The sequence below is a fragment of the Heteronotia binoei genome, chromosome 10 (genome assembly GCF_032191835.1).
Source record: "Heteronotia binoei isolate CCM8104 ecotype False Entrance Well chromosome 10, APGP_CSIRO_Hbin_v1, whole genome shotgun sequence".
Taxonomy (NCBI): Eukaryota; Metazoa; Chordata; class Lepidosauria; order Squamata; family Gekkonidae; genus Heteronotia; species Heteronotia binoei.
Window position 1 is genome coordinate 38697800 of NC_083232.1, and position 15713 is coordinate 38713512.

The following is a 15713-nucleotide window of genomic DNA, read 5'->3' on the forward strand; positions in this document are numbered from 1 at the left end:
ATTTTGTCTGCAAAGTCCCTCAGCAAAGCCAGGATGGAGATGATAAATGGGTACCTTTTTCTGATTCATGGGTGCCAAATCCATTGCCGTGGGAAAGCGTGTTTAGAAGATGTTTCAGACATTTATAGCTCATGAGATTGCACAGATGGACTGGAATACTGGCTATGTGCTACCTTCTGTTATGTTACAATTTCGTACAGTGTTGGCCAGACAGATGATGCTCCGGACCCTGGTTTGGGTGGGGGGTAATCCTCCCTCTGGGAAGTGTTAATTCACCCTCCGGTTCTCAATTCGGATTACGGAGATAAACCGCGGACTAGCCAGCAGGTGGCGCTGCTAGCCCCGGACTCTTGTCTGTTTTGCAATCGGGAAAGGCAGAAGGAAAGGGTTAAGTGGCGGAGGGTGGCGGTGGAGTGGAGGAGCCTGGACGCCTCTTTCGGGAGACCCACCCGCCGTCCGCTTCCCCTCGCCGCCCACCCAGCAGCGGCGGATGCTGCCCGGCTGCAGGCGCAGCGCCCGGAGAACGATGCAGCAACCGGCGAGAGCACCCCCAGCAGGGGCACCGGCTGCAGGCAGCGTGGAGGGAGGCGCGGTGCGGGCCAGCCCCTGATTGCGACGCTTGGCTTGCTCCTCCGCCTCCTCCCTCGCTTGGGCAGCGCTCCGGCGATTCCCTCCCTCCTCCTCCTCCGCCTCCTTTCCCGGCGGCATCGGCTGCAGTTGCAACGGAGGTGGAAAATGAGCAGCAGGTCGGCGGCGGCCGCCGCGCTTCTGCTCTGCCTGCTGGGCTGCAACGTGTGGAAGGCGGTGACGAAAACCTTAGGCGCGCCCGATGCGGCTCAAGGTCGGTGCGGAGAGTGAGCGGGCTGGGAAGGGAAGGGGCCGCCGGCGGGGCGCGCTTTTTTGTGTGTGCAGACGGCGCTAGCAGCCGCCCTTGGGCAGGGTCTCCGGGCCTGCATTGTGCCGGGGCCGGCTGGGCGGCGGGGGCTGCAAAGCCCGAGTGCCAGAGCTCGCTTTTCTCTCCTCGGCGAGAGGGGGGCGGCGCCGCTGTTGCTAGCCGCGCAGCCGAAGGAAGCTGCAGGGGCGCCTGGCTCAGGAGCAGCCTGCAAGGGCTTTTGTTACGGCAGGCTCGCCCGGTGCTTTGTGCGTGCAAAAGGCTTGCTTTCAGCGCCTCCGCTTACACACACTCGCATCCTCCACGCAAACCCGCTCTTCTTCTCGGCTCGCCGCTTTTGCTGCCTCAGTGAGGAATCCGTTTCCTGTCCGCACTGTGGAAGCCCTGGGGTCGCGACGCCCTGGTGATGGGCGCAGCGGGGTCCTCTCCGAGTGGTGCCCTGGTTCAGGGTGCCAGTTGGTGCCGACTGGCTTGTACCCTTCGCCTCCTCCCCCTTCTGGATGAATCAAAATGTTAAGAGGACGGTGTTGGCCCTTTCTGCCCAGTGGAACTGTAAAAAGGATAGCCCTTCTGTACCGTAAGCTTGAAATAAAGAGGACGTCCCCTTAAAATACAGGATATCGGGGTAGGGGCGGGGATTGAAAAGGGCCATCTGGCCAACCTCTGATTTTCCAAGCCTTGCAAACTGTTCTTTGCTGCTGGCGACATCGTGCTCCCTCCTGAGGGAGCCGCTTAATGATGGTTCTTGCTTTGCATGCTCCACCAGGTGCCTGTATTGTCCTTGGCACTGTGCCTTTTTTTTTTTGCCCTTGTTCCTCTCCTCTGTTCTCCCTCTCTCCACTGGTGCCAGTGGTATTGCTAGTCCGTTGTGGATCTTGCTTGACAGCAATGCACATGGCTGAGACAGCCCTGGAAAGTTTCTTCTCCCTCTCCCTCCCCCCCCCCCCCCCCCCCCCGCTTGCATTGGATTCCTTTGCCTTGAGAGCTGCCCATCCAATGTCTGCCATAGTGCCTTTTGTTTAGGGTTGGGAACCTTTCAGGCTTGGTTTTACAGCATGCCATTAAAATATACAAGCACTGTGTCGCCAGCTAATCACCCTCTGTGTTCATTTGTCTTGGAATCTGGAGAAATGACTGGAAATGGACCTCTTTTCTCTTAATTCCCTGGGGGGGGGGGAGAAATCCTGTATTCTGCCACCTGCTGAATCCAGTATGAGGGATGCTGAAATCGAACATGCAGAATCTATTTTATTAATACCAATTCTAACCAAGTAAAAACAGTAATTCAGTGGCTCCTTCCCTCCTAGGATATTTTTTCACCAACAGAATGCACCTGTGTACTGTACATGTGACAATCCCCTGGCAATATTGGAGGTGGGAGAAACAGTCACCATTTCGTCATGGTTCCATGTTGCACTGCCAGCTTTCATTGTTGAAGTAAATGTTATTCTCCCCAGGCCTATTTCTGCATATTTCAGAAAGAGGCCCTTTCAAGAAACATCTTCTAAAAATGCAGCAAGCTAGACTTTTGTGTTTGGTAAATAATTACCTGCTTCAGGGCATTACATGTGCCCATCATTGAAACTGAAATCACCAAGGGATGTTATGGCTGGGAAAGGAGTGCACTGATTCTTGCAAGAAGCCTTCAGTCAGGCAACCTAAGAGCATGCATGCAGTATTCAGGATGGGAAAAATATAAAGTTGGGTATCTGTGTTAGTCTGGTCTGTAGTAGTAGAAAAGAGTATCTGAAGTGAGAAGTAACTCATGAAAGTGCATGCCCTGTCACAATTTTTGTTAGTCTTTAAGGTGCTATTGGACTCTTGCTCTGTTCTACAGGATGGGAAAGACAGTGTTCTGTGATGGCAATCTCACCTCCCCCCGCCTTCTTTGTAGGTGTGGGTGTAAAGGACAGTGACCTTTAAATGGCACTATTTTGTTCTCAATGCAAAGGGGAATTGCAGCTATCCCCTTTACTACTACTGGGTCATTGTTTTTGAATAAGCCAGTGCCTCTGTTCTCTAATACACACATTGCCTCTCTGCCCCCCCCCCCCCCTTAGTGCTTATCCTGTGGATTGACTTTTACTTTAATAAACTTAATTTTGCTTTAAAAGAGGTGTTATAGAATTTGACTTTTTGACTGTTTTGAGTTCCCCTTCCCTCTACTTTGGAAGTCTGCAAAGTGAAAAAAAAAACTTTGCTTTAATGTTGGGCAGGGGAAAATGATCATTGAGTTAAAGCAGTTTGTTAGTATGCTGGGATCATTTTGAATATGTGAAACAGAGTTTGAGTCCAGTAGCATCTTTTAAGACCAACAAAGTTGTATTCTGGGTATAAAGCTTTTGCATGCTTGCATACTTCTTCAGATACATGAAAATGTGGATAGTTAATTGAAAGTATCCTAGTGAGTTGATATTTATTTCCTTTTCACACAACGGCCACAGTTCAGATTTAGATACATAGTTAAGTCCCACTAATCACAGTGTATATAACTATCACTGTGTAATCAGCGTATATAACTATGCACAAAATTGCAGTCATTGGGTTGATTGTTGTGCACACAGAATGGAACTTCCCTTCTACTGTGACTTGTAGTTCTCCTGGGATGCAGCCCAAATGAGTTGGTAGACCCTCAGGAATTATGTGGGATACAACATAGGGGTCTGGAATGTGGGGTCGGGGGTGGAAAGAATTGGTAGAAGTCCAAACCATTTTGTGTGAATGGAAACATAATTGTGTGAATGGAAGAAGAGAGGGGAGTCATCATGTCAATGCAGTTTTCCTGACCTTCCGAGCAATAAATTTTACATATTGCTTTGGTGAAGAGAAGATATTATGATAGATCAGTACCCACAAACTATGACCTGTATTGAGACAATTTATGGGGGGGGGGGGGTGTTGTGTGGCAGTGGTGGTAGGGCTAAAAACACAGATTTGTAGTGTAATCTTAAACAGCATTATATTCTTCTAGGTCAGTGGGGTTAGAAGAGTGTAACTTTGTGTAGGATGATACTCTCAAGTCAATTTTTTGAAAAGCCACTAGTGGTTACTGTGCCTATTCATATAATATTTTGTGATTGAAACATATCGTTTATCTTTTTTTTTTGGTAGTGCAGCATTGTATTAAAATAGGAGCAGTGGTCCCCATTGTGCTATTTAAAGGAAAATTTATTTCAAGTTAGGTTGTCAGTTAACACACTAAAGATATTTTGCAATATATCTGTCAGCTGAAATTCCTATTATATTAGGTAAACCATTTATGTGTTAATTTTATACTGTCTGTACATTCGCTGGTCTTTTTATGGCTAAGAAAAATTACTTACACAGACTTTATGTGATATCTAGAAGGAGCATTGACCATAACAGCTACAGAATGGCTTGATTTGTAAATCAAGGAAGAGGTTTAAAGATGGGGAGTCAGCTTTTATTGTATTGTACTGAGGACTCACTTTATCGCTCTTTGAAAGTTGACCCCTTTTCTGCTTGCAGTGATGTCACTCTTGAGTGAGCAAAGAACATTGATTTATGGTGAAAGGAGCAGTCAAGTTCTGTCATCTGCATTTGAAAATCTAGAGTTTACTGCTGTATTGTTTAACAAGGTACTAAACTCAATGGATTATTTGCTTGGTTCTTGTTCTTTATAAATGGGTTTTAGAAATCCCAGCAGACTACATCCAGAAAAAAAAGTTTGTCTAAGTGTGATATCATGTGATGTTATAATACTGTTCCTGTGGACACACATTTATATCAAATAAGTTTGTCATTTGGTTTACATTTTGCTATCTGTGTTGAGATTTGGAAGTTCCACTGGAAGTGTTGGGAGGACTTCTGTCCTTTCTCAAGAGGTGGTATAAAGTGAAGAATGACACTGGTTGATGGAAGGGAAGATTTAAAAAAATATTTAATAGTCTGTCTTTTTGAGCAGGTATAAAACCTGAAATGGAATTATTAACCTGAAATGGAATTGGCTTCATTATGGTTTGAATGTGATGCTAGCCAAAATGGCTAATGATATTGAGGGACAGAGATAGAGAAACATCTTTCTTTTGATTTTAGGGTCAGCACTTGTGGTCATGGTTGCAAAGTATTGTCACTAGCCCCACTCACTACATATCATAACAAAAAAAATTGCTTGACCTACCTTGGTTTTACCTCTCCCCAGGCAGACTAGGCCCTGGAGTTTTGTCCCTCCCCCCCCCCCCCCTTTTCCACACTCATCAGCCCTGGTTTGGGTCTTCACCTTTGTGGCTTAAGTTTAAATTTTGTGACTATATATAGACCTAATAATGGGAGCCCCAAGGCCAGGATCTCAAGTGCTATGAAACTGTGGCCTAATGATCACTGAGGTACCTGACCCGTGTCTGGATTGTACCACTTTCAGACTGCAACTCCAACAACTGAACAGAGGACTATTTAAAAATAATTCCCAATACAGAAAAATTAATCTTAGGAAATGGGGTAAATTATATTTTTGTGTAGAAGAACAGTCATTTGAGTGAACCCCCGCTGGAATTCTGAAGTGGTACATCTCAGACACTGTTTAAATCCTCAGTGACAACTTAAGGCATAATGTAAATGTTGTGGCAGTGAGGCGAAGAGATTCCCTCTGTGACTTTGAGCAGCTCAGCACCTCATCTATGCTCTGCTGCATCATGAGAAAAATAATTACCTGTACTTAGTTTCCATACCAGCATAATATCGACAAAGGCTAGGGGTCTCTAGTGTGCAACCTAACCAAATGTAGTTCCTTTCCACTGGGTGCTGCACAGTGTAAATGGGGAGCTAAGCCTGTGCACAGTTGCTCAGTATAGCATTTTTTTGTCTTGCCAGTATCACATTCCAACCAAACCTAAGAAGTTCTGTGAGACCAAGAAGATCTTAGATTTATTTTTCTTGAAAAGCACTAACCCCACCTCTTTTGTATCAAATGCAAAACTACTTTTGGAATGGAGGGGATTTTAAAAAGACAGAGGGAGAGGTGAGGAGGAGGAGTCCTCTTATTCAAAGAAAATGATAAATGTCACTGTAATCCAACCTCTTTGCTTGGTCCTATAGAAGTCTTTGTATTATAGCCAGAAGTCTTTGTATTATAGCCAGTGGATCCTAGCTATGTCTGCACATGTTTGTCTTCTGATTTATGGATGCATTATTGCCCTTGGAAAATATTGATTGTTATTTTTAAAAACAACTTTTTAAAAGACTCGTTTATTGAGAAAATGTAAAATGTGAATTTATAAATGGAAAACAATCAAGATTGCTGGTATTTGCGTTGTCCAAAAATCTGCTGCTACATTCTAGGATAAGTTTGATAAGTTTAATGAAGTAGTACGTATGTGCGTATGTTAGAAAGTGTGTGTCTGTTATGTCTTTCTCCTCAGAGCCTGTGTGGCTTGGGGTTTAGAGTGTCAGTTGAGGACAGGGTAGGGAGACAGCCATGAAACTCATTGGTTGATTTTGGTCCAGTCCTTTCTGTGAACATAACCTAACTAGAACTGCTACAATAAAATGGAGGTGGAAAGAACCTTTTACACCACTCTGAGTTTACTGGAACAATGGCAGGATAAAAATATAATAAATAATATCTATATTTAAGGTATTCTGCCATTCTTTGAAGATTCTTTGAGTTTAAAATTGGTTTTGGTAGAATACACAAGTTATATGCTACAAAATGTGTACAAACCATACCAAATTGCTGATGTTTTATGACTTTCTGCTGAAACCCTACCCAATCCTATTGATATTATGTGTAAAAACACTAAAACCCACCATGAGCTTTTATTGTAAGTACTAACTTAGAATGGTTTACGGTTTTTAGTTGTGTTGCTATGTGTACCTTTTACATATTGGACTAACACAAGTATTTGGAATTTTTGCCATCTGTTTAATTTTTACAGGGATTTCACCCCCTACAGTGAGATTTCCTTGTAACGTCAGTCCCTTATTGATCTCATAGTATGGGGTCATTCTGATATTGTAGCTGGTGTAACTTGATCTGTTGAGGATACTCAATAATAATCTCAGAACTCCATTTTGCTGTACTGGAGTCTAGCATAACTTTTAGCTGATACGATTAATATATCTTAGCTGTGACTCAGTGGAAGAACCTCTGTTTGCATGCCAAAGGTTCCATCCCCAGCATCTCCAGTTAGAAGGACCTGGCAGTAGGTGATGTGAAAGGCCTCTGCCTAAGATCCTTAAGAGCTGCTGCCAGTCTGAACAGACTGATTCAGTATAAGACAGCTTCATATGTGTTCATCATATGTGTTCATCCTGATGTCTCAGTTTGTTCACATGATACTTGATTATTTGACTTCCATGCAGAACATGGCAGCTTTCCTGATGAGGTTGGGCTACCAGCGGTACATTAAACCAGTATTAAGTTCCTTTGGTCTTTTGGCTGTTGTTCAAGGAAGTGTTTTTGTGACACAAAGCCCTGTATAGTGTTGGGCCGGTATACCTTAGAAACCCCCTTGTCTGATGTACTAGTTCCATTTTAAGCATGCCACTTGAGGGAAAACTTTAAGCCACAAAGGCATAGAATGGTTTTCTTGGTGACTCTTTGTATTCTTGAACTCTTTTCCTCCTGAAGTTTGACAGAGCTTGACAATCTCTAAAGCCATTTTTGGTTAGGCAAGTGCATAGAAGTGGATGATAATCAAAGTTCATTTTATTTGCGTAATTTGAACATTTGCTGTTTTTAAACATGTTACTATTTAATTGATATTTTATTTTATAAAGCTTTTAGCTTCCCTGCACCTCTGTGGATATAAATGGGGGTTGTTATCTGAACACTTCATTTATTTGCCCAATTCATATGCTGCTTTTCCTCCATGGAGCTTTGAGTGACATTTATGAGGTTGTCCCATTTTTCCCCCTTCAGGTTAAACAGAGAGATAGTGAGTTTCCAAGGCTGCCCACTTCATTTCACAGCTTGACCTAAATCTTTTAGTCCATGTCCCACATTCTGTCCGCCTCACCAGATGGGCTCAAATATTATAAATCTTTTTACTAATAGCCTTAGAATGTAGTTTCAAATGATGTGAAGCAGATTTACTTATTTTCTTTTTAAATAATATTTATATCTCAACTTTCTGCCTCACAGTCCGTTAGCACAAATAAAACACTGACATATAAGAATATCGATCTTTCTAAAAAACCCAGCATGTCAAGAAAGCATTTGAAGCAGTAGAATCAATAAATAATTGTCCTTTAGCCAAACGTACTCTGAAGCAGCAGCATTTTCACTTGCTATCTGTAGTGAGTGAACCAGATGAGCTACTTTTAGAAAATAGTTCCTGACTGCTACTACCAAGTAGGCCCTGTCTTTTATGAACATCAACTGCGCTTCAGACACTGGAAGAATACAGAGCAGGGGCCTGATGCTGAACTAAGTGAGTACATAGGTTATATGCAATTATTTGTTAGATGTTTCTTTCTGTCAGCAGTAAATAGTGTTTACATGCATGGTAATTAAGTTAATAAGATAAGAGGTGATGGTTCTAACACATCTGCTTGACTGGCATATTCATTTAAATTTGACAAGATAGTATTATTGCTACTGTGGCACCTTCATGAAAGTACTGCATATTGATGGCTAAGATCCTAAAACTCTTCTTCTATCAGTTTGCCAGCATTTCACATTGCAGCAATATTAGGGTATTCTGAAGGTGAGAGAAAGGCTCTAACAATTTTGCCTTGCAAATGTGTTAAGAATCTCAGAGCAGTTGCCATGTCGCTTTGTTGTAGCAAAATTGTACAGGAATCTGCCTTAAAGACTAACAAAAACAATTTTCAGCGTGAGCTTTCTTGAGTCAGAGCTCACTTTTTGAGATGCGCAGAAGTGTACATCCACTGAGCATGATTAAATACTTATGGGGGGCAGGGGCATGCTATGAAAAGAGGCTGGTATAAAATAAGATCCCATCAAAAGCAAAATCGGTTCACCTGGAGGAGGTGTGAGACACTTCCAACCAACAACAGAGAGTAGAATAAACATTAAATAGAGGATGAAATGAGAAAATGGAGCTGATTAGCATCTCTAAGGGGTGAGATAGTAGCACATGTGTTAATGGTGGTATCCTCAACTTCTCAGTGATCTGCTAATGATCACAAGCTATACCTACAATTGTATGTTTTTTTCTCTCTCAGGCTAGGAGTCTAGGTGTATCTTAAAGACTCAGCATAGGCACTTGGAGAGTAGAGTCTGGTTATTCAGATGCAATTCTACTAGGGTAGCAAAGAAAATGGAGTCTGTTAAGTCTCACAGTTCTTCAGAAACCAGACTGTTGTCAGTAATATTGGTATACTGACACCAGTGGCTGCTATTGCTGTAGCTCCTTTGTGCATATGATTCTGTGCTTTGTAGAAAGTGTAAGGAGCAACCCCATAGCTAAGAGTCAAAGAGGGAGGGGGCCATAGGAGAGGGACCATGGGGGTGAGAGCAAGAAGCTGAAGAGGCTGGGGGCCACCTTTCTCCCTCCCCCCTCCAGTGTGATTTAAATTGCATGTAAGTTCTGATTCCCCTTCTATGTTTCCTGGAGGTCAGCCTGCAGTGATCAACTTCCAATTCCGAAGTTCAAAAGACTGATTTGTATCTCTGCTCTCCCGCCCCATTTTGCTGCTTTCCTGTGCCCTTTCCCAACCAGGAGCAGCAGGGAACACCTGTGAGAGCTTGCTGGTGCTGCTGCCTAATTCATGTGCTGAGGCGAGAGGGGTGAGGGGTCCCAAGGGGGAGGGGGGGTAGCCAAGGCTTGGGGAGGGGGCCCATAAAATCCACAAGGAGACTGGGCTCCATGGGGCACTACAGGCCTCGTAAGGAGTAAGATGTTTCTACATATTAGGTGCACCAGAGTTTAATGAAAAATTTAAAGGTTGGTGCCCTCATTACCTCTTCTGTTTCACTCATCTGCGGTATTAGGACAGCGATGATCCATCATTTCTTCATGAAGGGTAAAGAGCTCCTCAGGCTAGCCTGATCTTGTCAGAAGCTAAGCAGGGTTGACCCTGGTCAGTATTTAGGTGGCAGACCACCAAGGAATTCCAGGGCCACTATGAAGAGGTAGCAATGACAAACCCACCTCTGAATGTCTTTTTGCCTTGAAAACCCTATGAAGTTGGCATAATTTGGCTGGGGGGAAAGAGCTCTCAGTCTTCAGACCTTTGTCTGGCATTATCACATTGTACAAGGTGAAAGACCTTCTTTTGAAATCTCTGTTATCATAAGCAATAATGAGTGATTTCTATGGAGGGCTTTGTGAATTGGTGTAGAGCGGTGTTTCCCAATGGCAGGGTCACAACCTGGCACCGGGGCACACAGGCCTCAATGCTGGGCTGCGAGGCCTCCCATCTCCTGGCCACCACCCCCACGCTGTCGCCCCCCCCCATGCACCTCCTCCTCCCTCTCTTCCCCACCGCAGGTCAATTTCAGGCTGGTGAAGCCCCTCCTTCACTCAGCAGCGGGGCAGGCCGGCAGCAGCTCGAACAGACCGTGCCTGGAAAGGGCACACGGCTGCTCCCTCCCCTGCACTTCCTTCCCATACAGGAAGTGTGAAGGAGAGAGCAGCCGCGTGCCCTTAACAGGTGCGTTCCGTTCAAGCTGCTGCCTGCCTGGCCCAGCGCTGAGTGAAAGGGCTCAGGTGATCAGCGCGGGGTGGTGGTGGTGGCTTTACGCAGCCTGAAATTGACCTGCAGTGCGGAAGGGAGAGTGGAGGAGGCAGGAGAGTCAGCTGCACAGCGAAAGTCAGCAGTTTTAAAGGTGAGTTACTCTCATCCTGTTTCTTTCCATTTTTCTTTTCCTTTCTTTCTTCCTTTTGTCCCTCCTTTCACTCCTTCCCTCCCTTTTCCTTCCTTCCTTCCTTCCTTCCTTTTTCCTTTCTCTTTCTTTTTTCTCTATTTGTTTCCAACTCTCTCCCCTCCCTCCCTCCCTCCTTTTCTTTCTTTCTTTCTTTCTTTCTTTCTTTCTTTCTTTCTTTCTTTCTTTCTTTCTTTCTTTCTTTCTTTCTTTCTTTCTTTCTTTCTCTCTTTCTCTCTTTCTCTCTCTCTTTCTCTCTTTCTCTCTTTCTCTCTTTCTCTCTTTCTCTCTTTCTCTTTCTCTTTCTCTTTCTCTTTCTCTTTCTCTTTCTCTCTCTCTCTCTCTCTCTCTCTCTCTCTTTCTTTCTTTCTTTCTCTCAGTCTTTTCCCCTATCTTCCTTCCTTCCTTCCTTGCCATTGCTAATCTGAGTAGACCGGGGTGGGGGGGGAGAGAGAAGTTTGAAATGCACTGTCATTTCACATTTTCCCAGGCTGCTATTTCATGTTTTCCCAGGCTGAGAGCATTTTATATTTTTAGTTTTCTGCTGTGTGATCCTTGTGCTTTTTCTTGATGCTTTATTTTTAAAATTGCATTGCAAAATCCCACTATTCTCCTACCTTTCCTAAACAAAATATTGCAAGAATTTTAGGCTTGTTTGTACATCATTTCCTGTCTCCCGGCTCCACCTCCAAAGTCTCCTGGCTCCACCCCAAATTTTAGTGGGCCACGAAGGAGAAGTGTAAAAATAACTGGGCCATGGGGGGAAAGTTTGGAAAACTCTGGTGTAGAGCAGGGGTGGGGAACCTCCATCCTGAGGGCCGTATATGACCCTCGAGGTCACTTGGTGTGGCCCTTGGGGATTACTGGGCCAAACCAAGCCATGTGGCAGCCTCTCTGGGGCCTGGCCGGCCAGTGAGGATTGTAGGACCCAGCCACACTTTGCAGCAGCCTCCCCAGGGCCAGGCAGGGATCACAGGGCCCAGATGTACTATGCGGCAGCCTCCCTGAGGCCTGGCTGGTTGGCCAGAATTGCTGCAGGGCCTGGAAAACTTACTGTCACAGTTCAGTTTGCACTTGATTATCCCAGATGGTGTGGCCTAATATGCTAATGAGTGTGTGATCTAGTATGCTAATATTAAGGGATGTGGTCTGATATGCTACTGAGTTCCTGCTGGGCTTTTTCTACAAAAAAGTCCTGGGCCTATGCATTTGCCTAGGGCGACGGGCCCAATGTGTTTGTTTGTACGCACCAGATTAGGCTCTCCCTACATGACTTCAAATAGAAAAACAATTATTTGCATTAATTTTGCTGGCCTGAACCATTCTCCCTCTGTGGAGAACTATTTTTTGTTGATAATTTTTTATGGCCCGCGAATGTTGTTATAAATATCCATATGGTCCTTGGCAAAAAAAAAGGTTCCCCACCCCTTGTGTAGAGGATGGTGAAGAGATTAGAGAATTGCATCATTGGGCTTCCAGCTGCTTGAAAAATCTTACAGCTGTGAAGCAGACACTGTAAGAATGATGCAGTCAAACAAGAAATGGTGCATTTATTCTACAGTGTGCACATGTGGAAAGGGTTTGTCACGGGCTTGACAGCTGTTGTCTCCTGTGTTGCCAGCTGTTTTAAACAGCTGTGATGTTGACCTGGCCAAAAACAGGTCTTGATCTTCAAATTTTACACCATCCTGAAGATATTTATGTCATGAGTAGGTTGGCTAGTTGCTCACTCCATAATAAGGGCCTCTGGAGTTTTGTTTGTAGAAAGGGACCAGGTTTGCTGATATACTGCTCCTTGTTCTTCTTCTTATAGGTTATTTTCTGTGACTTCAGAATCCCTGCCTTGGATGTAACTAAGTTGGGCCTTGCTAGACCAAACAGTGCTGAAAAATATTTAAGATTCCTATCACCAGCTCCAGATTTTTGGAGCAAGCTCTAAATCAGGGGTGTCAAACATGCAGCTCAGGGGCCGAATCAGGCCCCTGGAGGGTTCCTATCAGGCCCCTGAGCAACTGGCTGTCATCTGCTTCCTTCTCCCTATAGTTTGCTTCTGCATAACAGCTTGCTTTGCAAGGCTTGAATTGCTCAGGAGCTACAGAGCAAAACCTCTATTTTCTCCATTGGCTGAGGCTCCTCCCCCCCAGTCCCCTGGGGAAGGAAGGAAAGAGCCAGAGCTTCCTTTGCACAGTTCCCTGAATCCCACGGGAAAAATACAAAGAAAGCACCCTTAAGACCAATGAGTGCTAACGTTTTTAAGCATGTTTTAAGTTTTAAAATATATATATATTTGTTTTTCTGTGTTCTTTATAAAAGTTATATCTCTGCTACCTAATCTTAAATAGGTACACACATGGCCCAATCTGACATGGCTCGGTCCAGCCTGACATGGCCCGCCCTCCCAAGGTCTCATTTATATCAGATTTGGCCCTCATAACAAATGAGTTCGACACCCCTGCTCTAAATCTTTAGGCACCAGTGCTGCATTGGGCTGACTAAAAAATGTTTCAGGTATTATTGTTATATCTGTGCTTAACTGGCAACAACATTCCTAGTACTGAGAACTCTTTACGGAGATTACCATTTTAAAGGCAGCAGACTTCTTGAATGATAAGATTTTGCTTAAACAAACCATATAGTTCATTATGTTATACGCATCAGTTCCTTCCTTCTTTCCTAGCATAGAATATTAGCATCAGAGCCAGCTGTGGTCTGCAGTTATAATGGAAAGACCCAAAAGAACTGCAGATTTCCCTCAGTCTGAGCTGTCACTTTAAGTGAATGCCGATTTCCTTTATGGCGGTATTGTTGTTGACTTGGCACTGTGTAAGTACTATTGTTAGGGGGCTCAAGGATAAAAAGGTGACTTTAAATACACTTACACCAGGCTGTTTGTGACTTTAAGGAGGAAGCTTCTGGTAGCCTGAATTCCAAGCTTATTTACCACTTTAAGCTGTTGGTTAAACCCTAATTGGAACAGACTTCAGAATATTAAGCTATTAGGAAACATAAAAAACATAGTTGCTGAAGGGGGAAGAGGATTTACAGAAGCATTAAAGGACACTCCTGAAAAGCTTTGAGGGTTTTTTTTTTTTTTGCCTAGGTAAGGATTTACTGGTCAGAAAGAAACCTGATTTCTCAACATTTAACCTTCAAGGGTAAAGCCCTGCTATATAGGTAACCCCCACTGACATCAGCAGCTTCTGTGTAAGAGGGATCATAGTGCAGGATTGCAGTCTAAATCTCTCAATTGTCTTCAGGTTGTCATTTGCTTACCATGAGCATGAACACTGGCCATATAAACCAGGCTATAGAGAGGTCACAGCAATCATAGTTCATCTCCCCCCACCACCACCTGTTTGTCTACAGCTTCCTAAGTGCTTTTACCTAAAGAAAATGAGCATTGCCCTGCCTGCTGGCTTACAGCATACAATATAATTTTTATGTCAACATTATTAAGATTTCCATCTTGCATCATTGCCTTACACAGCAGCCTGACACACCCATGCTTTTTCCTCATTGCATTTCCAGTCTAGGAAAAATTTCTCCTGCTAATTGTCAGGCCATACAGTCCTAAGCGTGACTGGGGAAGGCAATGGCAAATCACCCCATTAAAAAAAGTCTGCTGTGAAAACATTGTGATGCAATGTCACCCCACAATTGGAAATGACTGGTGCTTGCACAGGGGACTACCTTTACCTTTTTAAGTCCATTGCTCTGGCTTGAATAGCCCAGGCTAGCCTGATCTTTGAAGGAAAGCAAGGTTGGCCTTGGTTAATATTTGTATGGGAGATCACCAAGGAAGTCCAGAGTTGCATTGCAGAAGACAATGGCAACCAACCTCTTGCCTGGAAAGCCCTATGGGGTTGCCTTAAGTTGGCTGTGACTTGACAGGAGCAGTAGCTGAACAGTGAAACAGAGACACATGTGCTATGCTGGGAAGAGAGCAAAATGATAACTAAGGACAGCCTGCTACATTTCACTGATGCCTCAGATTTGCTGCCCAAATGCAGTCCGTGGCCCTTTGTAAAAATCTCCTCCTTGCACCATTTAATTTTACTATAACCCTGTTCCCTTTATAACAGTGGCCCCCAACTTTTTTGGCACCAGGGACCAGTTTTATGGAAGTCAATTTTTCTGCGGACTGGTGGGGGTGCTACAGCTTTTGCTGCTCTAGGCTGCCCCCATGGTCACACCCCATCCTTGCCCCCCCCCATAGGCAGTCTTTAAATGAGGAGTAGGCAAAGGTCTCTGCCTCACTCCGTGGCCCAGTTGCTAACAGCCCACATGTCATGAGCCCTGATGAGGAGGAGCTAGAAGGGTTAACAGACCTGGAAGAGTTGCCAGCCAGTTCCTCAGCTGAACAAACAGCAGCTGGCCCATCAATCATTCTCCAGGCACCAGTGTCAGCTGTTGACGATCAATCTCCTCCAAGCTCTCCTCCTCCCATCTTAAGAGTTCGAAGCAGGCTCCGGAAAGAACTTTCAGAGCGAAGACATGAGGCACGCCGATGCTTCAGATCTCTCAGCCCTGAGTTCCAGCAGAGTCACTGCCACCCAGGGAGCAGGCTGATTGAGGCCCCCACCCAGGACCTGGTAACCTTGTGGAAGCAACAAGTCTATTCTCCGGCTTGCATCCACGCTTCTTCCTGATCCTGACCTGCTTGATTTCCTTGGCACTTTGACCTTTTGGCTTTTGGACATTGACTTCTGATTCCGGTTTGTGATTTTGCATTGGTGACTTTTTGGCTCCTGCTTGACTTCCTGGACTTTGACTTTGGACTCCTGCCTGCCTGTACCCTGAGAACGTGACACCACGGACCAGTCCCAGGCCACGGACCGGGGGTTGGGGACCCCTGCTTTATAAGAATGCCCTTCTGAACAAGTCTGTTTTAAACATTCTACAGAATGATAGACACATGGGAGCCTTTCTGACCTCCTCAGGCAAGCCATTCCATGACGTGGGAGCCATAACAGAGAGTGCTCAGGTATGGGCAGCTGCTGATCTTACCCATCTGTAGAGTGGCACTTTCTG

At 44.7% G+C, this 15713-nt stretch overlaps 1 protein-coding gene across 3 annotated transcripts in view; it reads left to right on the forward strand.

Annotated features, from left to right (window-relative positions):
- The first annotated feature begins 574 nt into the window (after nucleotides 1-574).
- The window catches only part of FAM171A1 (family with sequence similarity 171 member A1), a 107475-nt gene continuing 92336 nt past the window's right edge, over nucleotides 575-15713 (forward strand). The window contains exon 1 of one of the 3 annotated variants that reach the window (XM_060248429.1): nucleotides 575-841. In XM_060248429.1, the coding sequence (XP_060104412.1) occupies nucleotides 736-841 (106 nt within the window). In that variant the 5' untranslated portion in view covers nucleotides 575-735. The remainder of the gene's footprint in view (nucleotides 842-15713) is intronic. The other 2 variants (XM_060248430.1, XM_060248431.1) reach the window with 2 other exon arrangements.